The sequence below is a fragment of the Sorex araneus genome, chromosome 5, assembly GCF_027595985.1.
Source record: "Sorex araneus isolate mSorAra2 chromosome 5, mSorAra2.pri, whole genome shotgun sequence".
In the NCBI taxonomy this organism is placed as follows: Eukaryota; Metazoa; Chordata; class Mammalia; order Eulipotyphla; family Soricidae; genus Sorex; species Sorex araneus.
In genome coordinates, this window is record NC_073306.1 from 9,955,665 (window position 1) to 9,968,494 (window position 12,830).

Genomic DNA, 12,830 nt, shown 5'->3' on the forward strand with positions numbered 1-12,830 from the left:
ATTCACCTTTTTTTTTTCTTTTTGGGTCACACCTGGCTATGCACAGGGGTTACTCTTGGCTCTACACTCAGGAATTACTCCTGGCGGTGCTCGGGGGACCATATGGGATGCTGGGAATCGAACCCGGGTCGGCCACGTGCAAGGCAAACGCCCTACCTGCTGTGCTATTGCTCCAGCCCCTCACCTTTTTCTTGCTGTGGTTTTTATTCCTCCCCTCTAAATGATGAACTTGATAAGGAGAGAGTCTTAAGTTTGTTCATCACAAAGTGCCTGTCACATAATCAGAACTCTGGAAAGACTTTTAGAAGGAAGTAAACCTTAGTTAACATCTGTGAAGTGATGACTGGCGCTTATGCTCTTAAGGTATTTTATTGACTAGCCAGTGAAAAATCTTGTACAATAGTCACTATTGTCACACTGTCAGATTCCTGCTTTTTCCCCTCCCTGGTCCCACTATGTGGCACATAACAATATGAATAAAACAGTTAATATATTTGAAGAACCACCTTCAAGAAAATAAAATACCTTGGTAGAAAGCATTGCACATTTTTCCAGCTGGGTTGTCTTTATTCTAAGAGTGTGTTCATCTGAGTTTTTTCAAGAAGAGTTTGAGGTGCAGAGGTTGACCAAATATCTAAGACTTTGGACTCCATGATGCAGTAGGAGGAATACTGGATGAGTAACTAGGGCTTTTTTGTGGTGAGTCCTTGAGTCTGAGGGTTGACATGGGCCCACTCAGATTTCTATGTTGAAATTCTGACCAAATTTCAAAATGAAGTCATTCTAGAGGAGGGAGCTCAATATGACTGGTGTCTGAGAAAAGGGGGAATTTTGGACACAGGCACGAGCACAAAAACATAAAAGGCAGAGACCACCGTGTTATATCTATTGGCCCAACTTGCCAGAGAGGCCCAGAACATGCCTCTGTGCAAGAGGAGAGGCCTGAGATAGAAGCTCCGCCCTACCCCTGGGCAGGAACAGTCTGATGCCATCCTGGGTGTAGACTTCATACTTCCGGAACAAGGGACAAATAGATCTCAGTAGTTTAAGGCAGGCTGTCTATGTTACTCAATCATATCATCCCAAGATGTGAAACTATATTATGACTCTAGACATGGTCATCTTTGAGACCCACTTTCTTTATAAAAGGAAAGGGATGGGAGAGAGAGATCATCTCCGTGGAAATTTAGTTCTAGAATTAATGGCTTTTAAATGTAGAGATTAACATTTTTTTCTTCTTTCCTCCTTTCTTTCCTCCCTTCTTTCCTCCTCCCTTTCCTTCCTTCCTTCCTCCCTCCCTTCCTTCCTCCCTTCCTTCCTCCATCCCTTTCCTTCCTTCCTTCCTCCCTCCCTCCCTTCCTTCCCTCCCTCCCTCCCTCCCTCCCTCCCTCCCTCCCTCCTTCCTTCCTTCCTTCCTTCCTTCCTTCCTTCCTTCCTTCCTTCCTTCCTTCCTTCCTTCCTTCCTTCCTTCCTCCCTCCCTCTCTTCTTCCCTCCCTCCCTCTCTCCCTCCCTCCCTCCCTCCTTCCTTCCTTCCTTCCTTCCTTCCTTCCTTCCTTCCTTCCTTCCTTCCTTCCTTCCTTCCTTCCTTCCTCCCTCCCTCTCTTCTTCCCTCCCTCCCTCTCTCCCTCCCTCCCTCCCTCCCTCCCTCCCTCCTTCTTTCCTTCCTTCCTTCTTTCCTTCCTTCATTCTTTCCTCCCTCCCTCTCTTCTTCCCTCCCTCCCTCTCTCCCTCCCTCCCTCCCTCCCTCCCTCCCTCCCTCCCTCCCTCCCTCCCTCCCTCCTTCTTTCCTTCCTTCCTTCTTTCCTTGCTCCCTCCCTCCCTCTTTCCTTCCTTCCTTCCTTCCTTCCTTCCTTCCTTCCTTCCTTCCTTCCTTCCTTCCTTCCTTCCTTCCTTCCTTCCTTCCTTCCTTCCTTCCTTCCTTTTCTTTTTTTGGTGGAGAGCTGAGGGTCACACCTGCTGATACTCAGAGTTTATTCCTGTCTCTGAACTCAGGGATCACTCCTGGCAGCCTTTGGGGGGATCATATGAGGTGCCAGGGTTGAATCCAGGTCAGCTTCACACAGAGACGTGCCCTACCAGCTGTGTATTGCTCCAGCCTCCATCACTGCCCTTGGTTTGGAGCACATTGGGTTGCATTTTGTCCCTTCATGGAATCAGTTAGTCTAGGTCTGTTGGAAGATCTACTTTGCTGCAGATTAAGGGTGAAGCTGACAAATTTCAAGGGGAATTATACTCTATAAACCCAAGTGACAGAGTGAATGAGTGGAGAAAGCAGCGGGTGTTCGGCAAGTTCAGAGAAGAATCCACATTGCAAAGTTGGGGATCAGGAAAGTTACCTGTAAGGGCACCTGACCTGAGTCTGAACATGACCATGTGGGTGCCTTAATCTGGACTTCTCCGTCGCCTTGGCAGTGAGAAATCCATTTCTCATGGGCCTCCTAGGCTGGGAGTGCACAGGGATTCTGGGGAGCCATTCCCCGTGATTCTCAACGCTGTCGGGCCTGTTGATTCAACCAGTGCTTAGCCTGATGCAATGGTCCTTGGACCCAGAGGTGAAGGTGGCCCCTGGGGCAACCTGGTGGTGTCTGAGGGACCATGAGAGCTGCCCCTGGCAATGGCATGGCTATGCAGAGCTGCACATTGACCTCCAGCCCCTGTCCGTGCCAGGCATATGCGCTAGCCCTTTGAGTTCCTTCCCTGGCTCCCATTTCTATTATCTTCAAGCTCCCCAGATTGAGGTCATTTGTTGAATTCGCCACAGGAAATAAGCAAGGGAGCCTTAGTTACAGGCATAGTTCTCGCTTAAGGAGCAGCCTTTCCCCCTTGCTCCTTCCTCTTCCCCAAGATTGCAAAGCAGAACTACCTGTGGAGAATTCTAGATCGTGGATGCCCAAGGCTCTAGCCTGGCCAATTAAAAAAAAAAAATCCGGGGGCCTGAACTAATAGCTCAAGGGCTTAGGGGACTGCCTTGCAGCATAAAGTTGTGACTTCAGTCCCCAGTGTCCTCCAGGTGCTGAGCATGATTTCTGGTGTCACGAGCTCTGCACTGAAGCCAGGCATGTGCAAGCACTGCCACAAAAAGGGAGGGGGGGGAGAGTGAGTGCCAGAACTGAAAGACGTGTCAACACCAGAGCTTTCAGGCGTATCCCCCAGAGGTGACACATTGTCAGTGTGTAGCATATGTGCAACTTCTGGTCATTGCAACAACAGCCAAGGAAAAATTGGGGATCTGAGAGTGAGAATGGGGTGCAAGTATCAATAGTCTTTTCTTTCACTTTTGGGCCACACCCAGTGATGTTTGCTTGAGACTAGTCATAGCTTAGAGGTCACTCCTAGCAGTGCTTCGAGGACCAGGTAGTGCCAGAGATCAAAACACAATCACTCATTTCGGGGCTGGAGCAATAACACAGTGGGTAGGGCGTTTGCCTTGCACGTGGCCAACCCGGGTTCGAATCCCAGCATCCCATATGGTTCCCTGAGCACCGCCAAGGGTAATTCCTGAGCGTAGAGCCAGGAGTAACCCCTGTGCATCGCCGGGTGTGACCCAAAAAGCAAAACAAACAAAAAAACAAAACAAAAAAACCCCCACATAATCACTCATTTGAAAGACAAGTACTTTAACACATAATCTCTCAAGCCCTTAAATATCTTTTCAGGATTTTCAGGAGTGGCCTCAGGCACCTTCTGGTGAGATATCCCCTCGTCCACAAGAGAAATGAAAAATATTTCCTAGGTGCTTTTCATTTTGCAGCCAGGGTCAAGAACCACTTCTCTGTAAAACACAGACCTGCATGTATTTATAATTGTCTCCAGCCAGTCCCAAAGTGACACCCTGACCATTCTAACCAGCTCACTTTAAAGGCATCCCCACTTGCACTGCAGCTGCACTGTTGGCTCGTCTGCTACTGTCCTCGTAAAGAAACAGAGCAACTGGAGTGGTGTTCTCACAGGTCAGTTCCTGTGGTTAAAAGTTCATGGGCCACCTCTGATTCTTATCTGTGACCAAAACACCCTCATCGTACACAATACTCGGAGTGGGGGAAGAGACACCGAATAATGTTCAAGGTTTGCTCCTGGCTCTATGCCCAGGGATCACTTCTGGTGGGCTTAGGGGACCCTAGGGGTGGGGGTGCTGGGGATAGAACCCGTGTTGACCACATGCGAGCTAAGTGCCCTGCCTGCTGCACTATTGTTGCTCTGACCCCACACACGTTTTTTTTTAAGAAGACTCTCTAGAAACTTGTGTTTGCTTGTTTGCTTTATGGGCCAAACCAAGAAGTCTCAGAGATTACTCCTGGCTCTGTGCTCCAGGATCAGTCCTGGCAGTGCTCAGGGGATCCTATGGAACGTCAGAGATGGAACCTGGGTCTGCCCCACGCAGGGCAAGCATCCTACCTGCTGTGCTATCTCTCCAGCCCTGATTTTTAAGATTTCTACCAAGCATTTAAATCATTTGCTTGTGCTATTTTAGAGTAGTTTCTGGCAAGAAAACTAACATCTGTCTGAGCAACAGGAGATCCCATGGAAGATGGAGACTCAGGCAGGACGTCATAGTTTCACTGTGACCTCAGATTGCTCATGTGTCCAGTGAATTGATGGGATCATCTGATTACACGGTTACTGTCAGAGTCAACGATTCACTTTCCTAGGGCACCCAAGTCATGCTGGAGATGCCCAATCCCTAGCAACTGGATTAAACTCTTCAGATGCCTAAGGGGCTTTGTTGCCCATCACCACCTCTTTTCCCACACCGTTGAGCTAGGAAAACAGTTGCTCAGGAGAAGAGACATGTTTCAAGCAAGTGAACTCTTCGGGCACTTTGAAACTTGCACTACGCTGGTGGCCAAGTGGTTGCTTTCCATTGTGGGTTGTGATGAGAAACAAGAGGGGGTCGAATTCTGCTTCGCACACATCAGAACCAATTGGGAAATAATTGGGCTTACAAGTCTAATCTAACCATGCTTTTGTTTATTCACCTCATATAAAAGTTTCTTAAGAATGCATTTGAGCACAATATAATAGTCATACTATAACATATCTTATGATAAACTTTTGAAAACAATAGAATTTCCACCTGAAATAATGCAGTGTTCATAGACAGACAACCCATTGGTCATGCACGTAGGTGCCATTTCTTTAACGACTGAGTCACAATGCAGAACTGAAAGCATGAAACAATATTTTACAAACTGAGCCTGGAGTCAGTAAGAGGCCTAAGAAGTGTTATCAGAAGCTTCACATTTGCATGATTTACGACATCCATTCACATTGTATTATAAAATTCACATTGCTTTATTGTTTTCTTTCATAATTAATTGGAACATGGCAGTCCTGCTGGAGGCCAGGCAGGAGGCTTTGCTCTTCAAAGTCAGTAGTCTGGGAACACTCAGGAAAAGCTGGCTGTGAGCAAATGTAGTGTTGCTTTTGAAACCCCAAATAGGAAGAACCCAGTTAGAACCCAACTTACGTGTACACAGATTTGGATAGAACAAGGGTAAAAACCCCAGCCCGGTGCCCCCTCACCCTATCAAACTCTACAAAAGTAAAAGCTCAGTATAAACCACTTAGTATCTAATATGAGAATCCTGTTTCCAAAACCAGTTCGCAAAGATTCATAAAGGGAGCAGTATTAGTGACTCAGGTTGGGGAAAAGGGGAGAGGGAAGAAAAGACCCCCAATAGCCACACAGGTGGGCTAGCCTCATGTCTTTCTTAAGTAACTTTCAGGTTATAGACCACACAATACAAAAAAAAAAAAAAAGAACAAAATATTACAAGAGAAGTCGCAACTCTTAGGCAGAGTTTCCTACACAAATGTAACACCACCATTGGCAGGCAATGTTAGATATATAAATTAATAACTTACAAAACATTACATTATATACACTGGGTAATAAATACATGGTTATAAACAGAAACTGAGGTGTTAGCGTGGAAGGCAGTGCAAGAGGAAAACGGCAGCATTAAGTTGAAAATAGCATGATCGAGCATGAAAAGAGTTCAGGTTCCGGTACAGGGGACCTACGACACCCCATTACTGAAGGGGTTTAGGACAATGTCTCCTAAAGCAGGATTTTACACATTAGTACTTGAACATGACTCTCCCTGCTAAAGTTCACTTTGAATTCTGTTTATAGCCAGAAAGTGAATGTCTAAGGGAGAAATCTGTCTACAGCAGGCAAACAGTTCACGCTGGACGTGGATGGGACAACAGACAAAGGACCTTATGGTTACAACGATCTCCTTCCTGCCTGCAAATGGAACCATAGCAACGTGGACGATATTGCCCGATAAAGAACAAAGACCACTTTCTTTCTATTTTTTTTCCCCCCAGAAAGAGTCAAAAAAGTTTTGTCAATGCTGAACGCTACATAGAAGTGGATACTAAACTCTAGGCATTCAACAGGCATCTTAAAGACGTGAAAATGTTTTACAAAAAAGGCACACAGGTTGGCAGACAAAGGGACAAGGTGAGCAGATTTATAAATGAAGTTATTAGTCAGTTCAGTCACTAGCGGAGACTTTAGTGCCAAAAAAAATCTCTCAGTGTCCTGTCTTCTTTTTTTCTTTTAAATCATTGAGTCGCGTTCCGTCGCTGGCTTCTAGTACCAAAGGAAGCCTCAGCTCGCCACTGAAGTGACCAGCGGGCCATTCAACAGTGGAACTTCCCGAGCTGCTCTTTGCTTCCGGTCTTGCATTCTGGCTCCAAACTCAAGTCACTGGAAAGGCCACTGGGCCCTTGTCCCGTGCAGGCCTGAGCCCCCTGGGCAGCTGGCCCACCCATTCAGCTGGCATGCTTATCAAGGCTGGAATGTTCATCTCCACTCAGAGAAGGGGATTAGGTGTCAGTCGGGGTCTTGTCCTCCGTTGTGCCATCTCCATCCGTCTCTCCCAGTGAATCCTGGTGTTCCGGCTCGATCACACACAGCGTCTTTGTGTTGCTGAAATAGCTGTGGCCCTCACCCTCTTTTTCCGGTCCTTCGGAATCCTCTTCTTCGAGCGTCAGTTCAAATTGGAACTTCTCCATCAGACCCTGGCAGTCTCTGTTCTGCTCGTCCAGTGGTGGGGAGGGGCTCTGGGGTATCATGCTCTGATACCAGTTCCTGTTATCTTCTAATGTGTCCAAAATGTCCTGGGCATCGGGCTGGACCAGATCTGCCCAGGTCTCCCACAGTGGATGGACAATGTAGTCAATGAAACCAACCTGGAAAGAAACAAGATAATACTTCTGTGAAGACGCTTGGAAACACAACATACAATCCCAGTTTCCATAAAAGAAAGACCAACAACCTGAGAGATCAATAATAATAACAACAATAATGGATTCTACTCTCTGAACACCTATATGCTCTGATTGCAAACTACACATTACTTTTCCTTCCTTCCTTCCTTCCTTCCTTCCTTCCTTCCTTCCTTCCTTCCTTCCTTCCTTCCTTCCTTCCTTCCTTCCTCCCTCCCTCCCTTCCTTTCTTTCTTTCTTTCTTTCTTTCTTTCTTTCTTTCTTTCTTTCTTTCTTTCTTTCTTTCTTTCTTTCTTTCTTTCTTTCTTTCTTTCTTTCTCTTTCTGCTTTTTGGGTCACACCCAGTGATGCTCAGGGGTTATTCCTGGCTCTGCACTCAGGAATTACTCCTGGCAGCGCTCGGGAACCATATGGGATGCTGGGAACCAAACCTGGGTCAGCCACATGCAAGGCAAACGCCCTACCCGCTGTGCTATTGCTCCAGTCCCTACACGTTACTTTTCTTAATCACACAAAGTAAGTCTTGGGAGCTGCCATTTTTAAAGGAGGAAACAAAGATTTGGTGAGATGAAAGTCAGAAAGACAGTTAAATGGGGAACCAGGGCTCAGAGCCAGATCATTCCAAAGCCTGCCTTCGTCTTGCAACAACTGACAACTTTTCCTTTCATGTGTGCCAGTTAGAAGTCTGGATGGAACCATGGCTGGCTGGGAATGGCTCCATCACTCCTAGGATTCTGTGAGTCACTCTTCTGAAGAAGGAAACCCCAGATCTAACGATCTGACTCAACATTCTTTCCCTGATAACTTGAGACGATGCCACTGTTCCAAAATGAAGAGCAGTTGGCCCCCGAATCCTCTGAAACTTCCCAAGTTCTGTGGGATGCTTTTGATTTATAGAAGAGAGTTCGTGGTCAAACACTTGAACATATATCACGTCCCTAAACCAACAAAGAACCCCTCTGCGGACACGTCTACAATTGTTTTAGATCCACAGGGCACACAGTCATTTCCATCAGGAGAAAGAAGGGAAAATAAAAACAATTAAGCAGTTCCTTTACTAGTGTTCCTGTGAAAAAAATACGAGGCTCATGGCTCTGTTATGGTTTACACAGTGGCTAAGCATCCTGCGTGAGCTGGTTCAATGGCCTCACACTGACCTCTCCATTGTCTGACAAACAGGAAACAGTGGGGGTGGGGGCAGGTTGAGACAAAGAATAGGCACTGGTTGAATGAGAAAATGGAATTCCCCTGTCCTGGTCCGGGGGGCTGAAGAGGTTCTGAGTTTAGAGTCTGGGGGAGATGAAGAAGGGTAACTTCTGTGCACCCACAGGCCCTTCGAGAGTTACCTTTCCACAATACTGAAACCTTATTAACATTTTGGTTTGGAGCCAGCCATTTAATATCAAGGTTATACCACACCCCAAAACCTTAGCCATATGTGACTACCTATCAGTCAAATCTATATCACCTATCCATCCGCTGGTATCTATTAACCATCATCTCTCATTGTCTATCAATCCATTTATCTATCTACCTATCTTTTTTCTCTGTGGTGTTTCCCTACCGTTAACAAACAGAATTCACACCAAGTCAAGGTCTCCCTGATCTGCATAAGAACTTGATTGTAGATGATTCAGATACTTTTTCTTTCTTCCACCCACTCCTTTGCACTTTGCACCCCCCCTTTTACTTCTACATGTGTGTTTAATAGACAATAGGGAGTATTTTCAAGGTGTTTTCCAGGGACCTGAAGGAATGAGCTCAAGGCAATGGAGAAATTGAATAAGCTAAGAAGAGTGCAGTAGTTTCCTTTCTTAGAGCGCTTTGCTTTTGTTGAATGCCCAGAATCCTTTTTCATTTGTATTTTTTCATTAAGCAGCCTCTAGCTGCTTCCTTGCTGAGCCCCGGGGTGAGAAATATCTTCAAATTTTAATATCACCTACTCAGGGGCTTTCTAAGCAGACTTCTCAGATGATGGCCATCCAAGCCCATCTGCAGGAAACCACAAAGAGAGTTTCTTGACGAAGGCAGAGAGGGGTGTGAAGAGCTTTAGAAGCAGGTTTCAGAAAGCCTGTGAACTGGGCCAATAGGAGAGCTTCTTCCCCTGACACCTGGGGGAAATCCTGCTGTCTATCTCGGAAAAACTGCTCAGAGGTTCAAATAGGATGTTGGATGAGACATGTGTGGAAAAAACACACAGAACGCCATATACTTATAAAACACCATCTTTGCTTATCAAAGGACCTTGTTCCTAAGCATGCACATCTGTATGTATGAATGTATGGATGTATTATTTTAATTGCCCTGGCCCTGACTAGCTAATGTTAACATGCACTTATTGTTTTTGTATGGGGCTCAGGGCTAACTCCTGGCTATGTGCTCAAGGGTCACTTCTGGCGATGCTCAGGAGATTTTATGTTGTACTAGGGATCAAATCTGGGCTCTGGTGTGTGAAAGGTAAATGCCTTACCCACTTTCTCCGGCCCCTAATATACATTTTTATAACTCACTAGATTTTTAGAGCACATCCAGAGATTTGAAACTTGTTTAATCTGATATTTTAATAAGCAACCAAAGAGGGCCGGAGAGATAGTACAGGAGGCGAGGTACTTGCCTTGCACACAGCCCGCCCCCGATTCAACCCCTGACACCCCATATGTTCCCCTAATTCCTAGCAGAAGTGATCTTGAGTAAGCAATGGGTACAACCAGGTTGACCCATATTCACCCTTTCCCCAAATGAAGAAATGAAAGAGTACTTGCATGGATATGAAACATTTCTATAAATTCGAGGACACTGGGTAGGGGAAAAGATGATTGACGCAAGCAAACACTGCTCAGTTCTTTTGTGAGAAGGATCTGACAGACCCACTCTCAGTCATGACCCCCTGGCTTAGACCTTTTGTTTTCTTGAAACAAATACATCTCAACAGACCCTGGAAATTTTCACAACATTCTCAAAGGTGTAGACATGACCTTGGAAGAGGAGAGAGGGTCGCGCTTTGTCTTCTGGGTTGAAGCAGTGTGCAAGAATGAGATTGGTGGCTATCTACTGAATTATGAAGAGGGTGCGGTGTCCACAAGACAATGTGAGCATCTGGATAAAGTTAGAGCAAAGAGAAACCAGAATGGATGCAGGGGAAGAGAGATACCAGCCGCTGGTTTAATCAGCTGGATGTGCTCAGGTTATGACTGCCATCTAAAATGTTTGAACATACATAGTCCAAACTTTGATGGGTTTCCGATGTCTGTTTTATCTCCACCCTGTGAAATTGAGTGTATTGGAGAAGGCAAATGAGTCATGAGTATAATGGATCTAAATGGGTAGTTGCTTCCGTATTATTTTATACTCTGTACTTTCACAAAAAAAAAAAAAAGAAGAAAAAAAAAGAACTAGATGGAATCTTTTAGGTCTACAGAAACTTTGAGAATCTTCTATTAGATACCTGGGATTTTTCCACAGAAGCTGTGTGCTTATCACACATCGGGCTGATCTCCATTCCTCTCTCCCTCTCTTTATCACCCTGCTGGAAAAATTCCTCCATGATGCGATCTGTCCATTGTCGGTATAATTCCAAGGACTTGGTGGGGTTGCTCAGGTCTGCACAGTGTACCATGTTGCGAAGAACCTGAAATCATCAAAGTTTTGGAAATCCCATAAAATTAGGTATAAATACCACCAGAAGAACATCTCAGCCCTCTTGTACTAGTACACTTGGTACCAAACCTAAAAACATTTTAGTTGCATTATAATTATGGGTACACCAATAAAGCAGTGTGACAACGGGGCTGGACTGAGTTGGTTATTTACCATTAAAAAGTCCCAAGAGGGAAAATTTGTGTCTTCTTAGATTGACAGGCATTGAACTTAAAAACTGGAAAGGACATTAGAAGTCAGATGTTACCGTGATTTCCTTTCCTTATTTGGAACAAATGCAAAAAATTACTCAAACTAAATGTCTTCATAGTTTCCACTTGTGGAAACAGGAGAGCAGCTGATGGCAATTTGCATAACCCAAACAGACCTAACAAACTTCAAGTCAATGGGATTCATATCCAAACATGAGCTTGGGGACCCGCCGTCACGTATGTCTTGTTACAAAGAGATTTTGCCACTTATTTTTAGAACTCAGCTATTCAAAATAACGTTGTGTTTTGCTTCATAAATCAGAGCACACATTTAAATGTCCCATTTTCTTTAACTTGTTCTCAAAATAAGCCCCAAACTGTAGCAGGATCCTGGGGTATATTCAGCTACCTTGATTTCAGCTTATTTTCTCTTTGCAATTGCTGTTTGATTTGGCTTTGCATGAAGTCAACAAGTACCTGTATGCGGTCAGTATAGTTGTCCAGGAGAAGAACACCTGAACTTGTAACTTTTTTGGTTTCTACCATGGTCTTCAAGTCCGCCAGCAGGCTCATGTGTTTGGACATATCAGTTGCCAACACCTTGGGTAAAAAGAAAATGAGAATGTCACGGAACTCTGTTTGTCAGACAGATTGGAATTTCTAACTGAGCTAGGAAGGCAGAGAAGCAAAAATCTTACCATGTCAATCACCATTTTCCTGAGTGTCTGACGTTGTTTCTTGGTGAGATTCTGAAAGATGTCACAGTGTTCTTCTTGGAGCAATTTGAAACCCACGGCAAGATGATGATTTTCCAACACAGATTCATCATTGTACATCAGTGCGAGTTCAGAGTCTAACAAAGCAGAAAGAAAGAATAACTTAATCAAAGGGACATAGTCTCAACGTTGGCACTTTGTCAAGATGAAATCAGATCTAGTGCTCTCCAGATCATTTCAAGATCCAAGACTCACACGCCTCTTCCCTCTAGAGAAACAGTCTCTCACTCCAAAGGATGGAGTCAGTTTCTAGGCACAAACATGCTTCTAGAATATGATAGTGCATAAGCACTCTCTTCGATGAAAATGCAGGGTACTATAAAATTCATTTTCTCTTCTTCGCTTCATAGTGAGACACTGACACTAAGGCAGCTACTTGCTCCTTAGGTCTCGCTTTGTTAATTTCCTTCATGTCATCACACATTTTGGAAAAAGAACAAACCAAGAAAGCCACTACACTTTATCAGTAATGCTTTGATTTTTTTTTCAATCTCTAGATTTCTTTTTGTGCTCTCCAACTCTGAAAATCGTGATGTAAGGTTTGGATTTTTAAAGAAGATAATAGTGGGCTATCTTTATGTTCTCTAAAGAAGTTAGCTTGGGGGGAGCTTTTCATAAATACTGCAAGAAAAAAATAATTTTAAAGAAGAATCTTGATGTCAAGTTTTCTACCATTTGTTCCTAGACACAAGAATTGAAGAAGTTAGATCGGATATTACAGCTTCCAGTCTGCTGTGCACACGGAAGAATCACAGACATCTTAAATGAGACAGGACCAGGGTCTGCCACTAAGTGTATGGTCATTGAATTGTGACACCGTATTTTCTCTCAATCAAGAAAACAGTCATAGGATCACAGCATGCTACTAATTATAGGTGTTGTCAGTCTCATGCTGTTGCTTTAACCGAGTGTTTTGCCGTAGGTTCTCAGGGGAAGGTGGTGGGATTTCTGAAGTCATTTCAGGAC

At 44.7% G+C, this 12,830-nt stretch overlaps 1 protein-coding gene across 5 annotated transcripts in view; it reads right to left on the reverse strand.

The window, feature by feature from the left end:
* Positions 1-4,947: 4,947 nt before the first annotated feature.
* The window catches only part of PDE4B (phosphodiesterase 4B), a 655,118-nt gene continuing 647,235 nt past the window's right edge, over positions 4,948-12,830 (reverse strand). For all 5 annotated transcript variants that reach the window (XM_055138087.1, XM_055138088.1, XM_004607091.3 and 2 more), the window contains 4 exons: positions 11,787-11,941; positions 11,566-11,688; positions 10,686-10,868; positions 4,948-7,204 (listed from right to left, as the gene is read on the reverse strand). In XM_055138087.1, the coding sequence (XP_054994062.1) occupies positions 6,839-7,204; positions 10,686-10,868; positions 11,566-11,688; positions 11,787-11,941 (827 nt within the window). In that variant the 3' untranslated portion in view covers positions 4,948-6,838. The remainder of the gene's footprint in view (positions 7,205-10,685; positions 10,869-11,565; positions 11,689-11,786; positions 11,942-12,830) is intronic.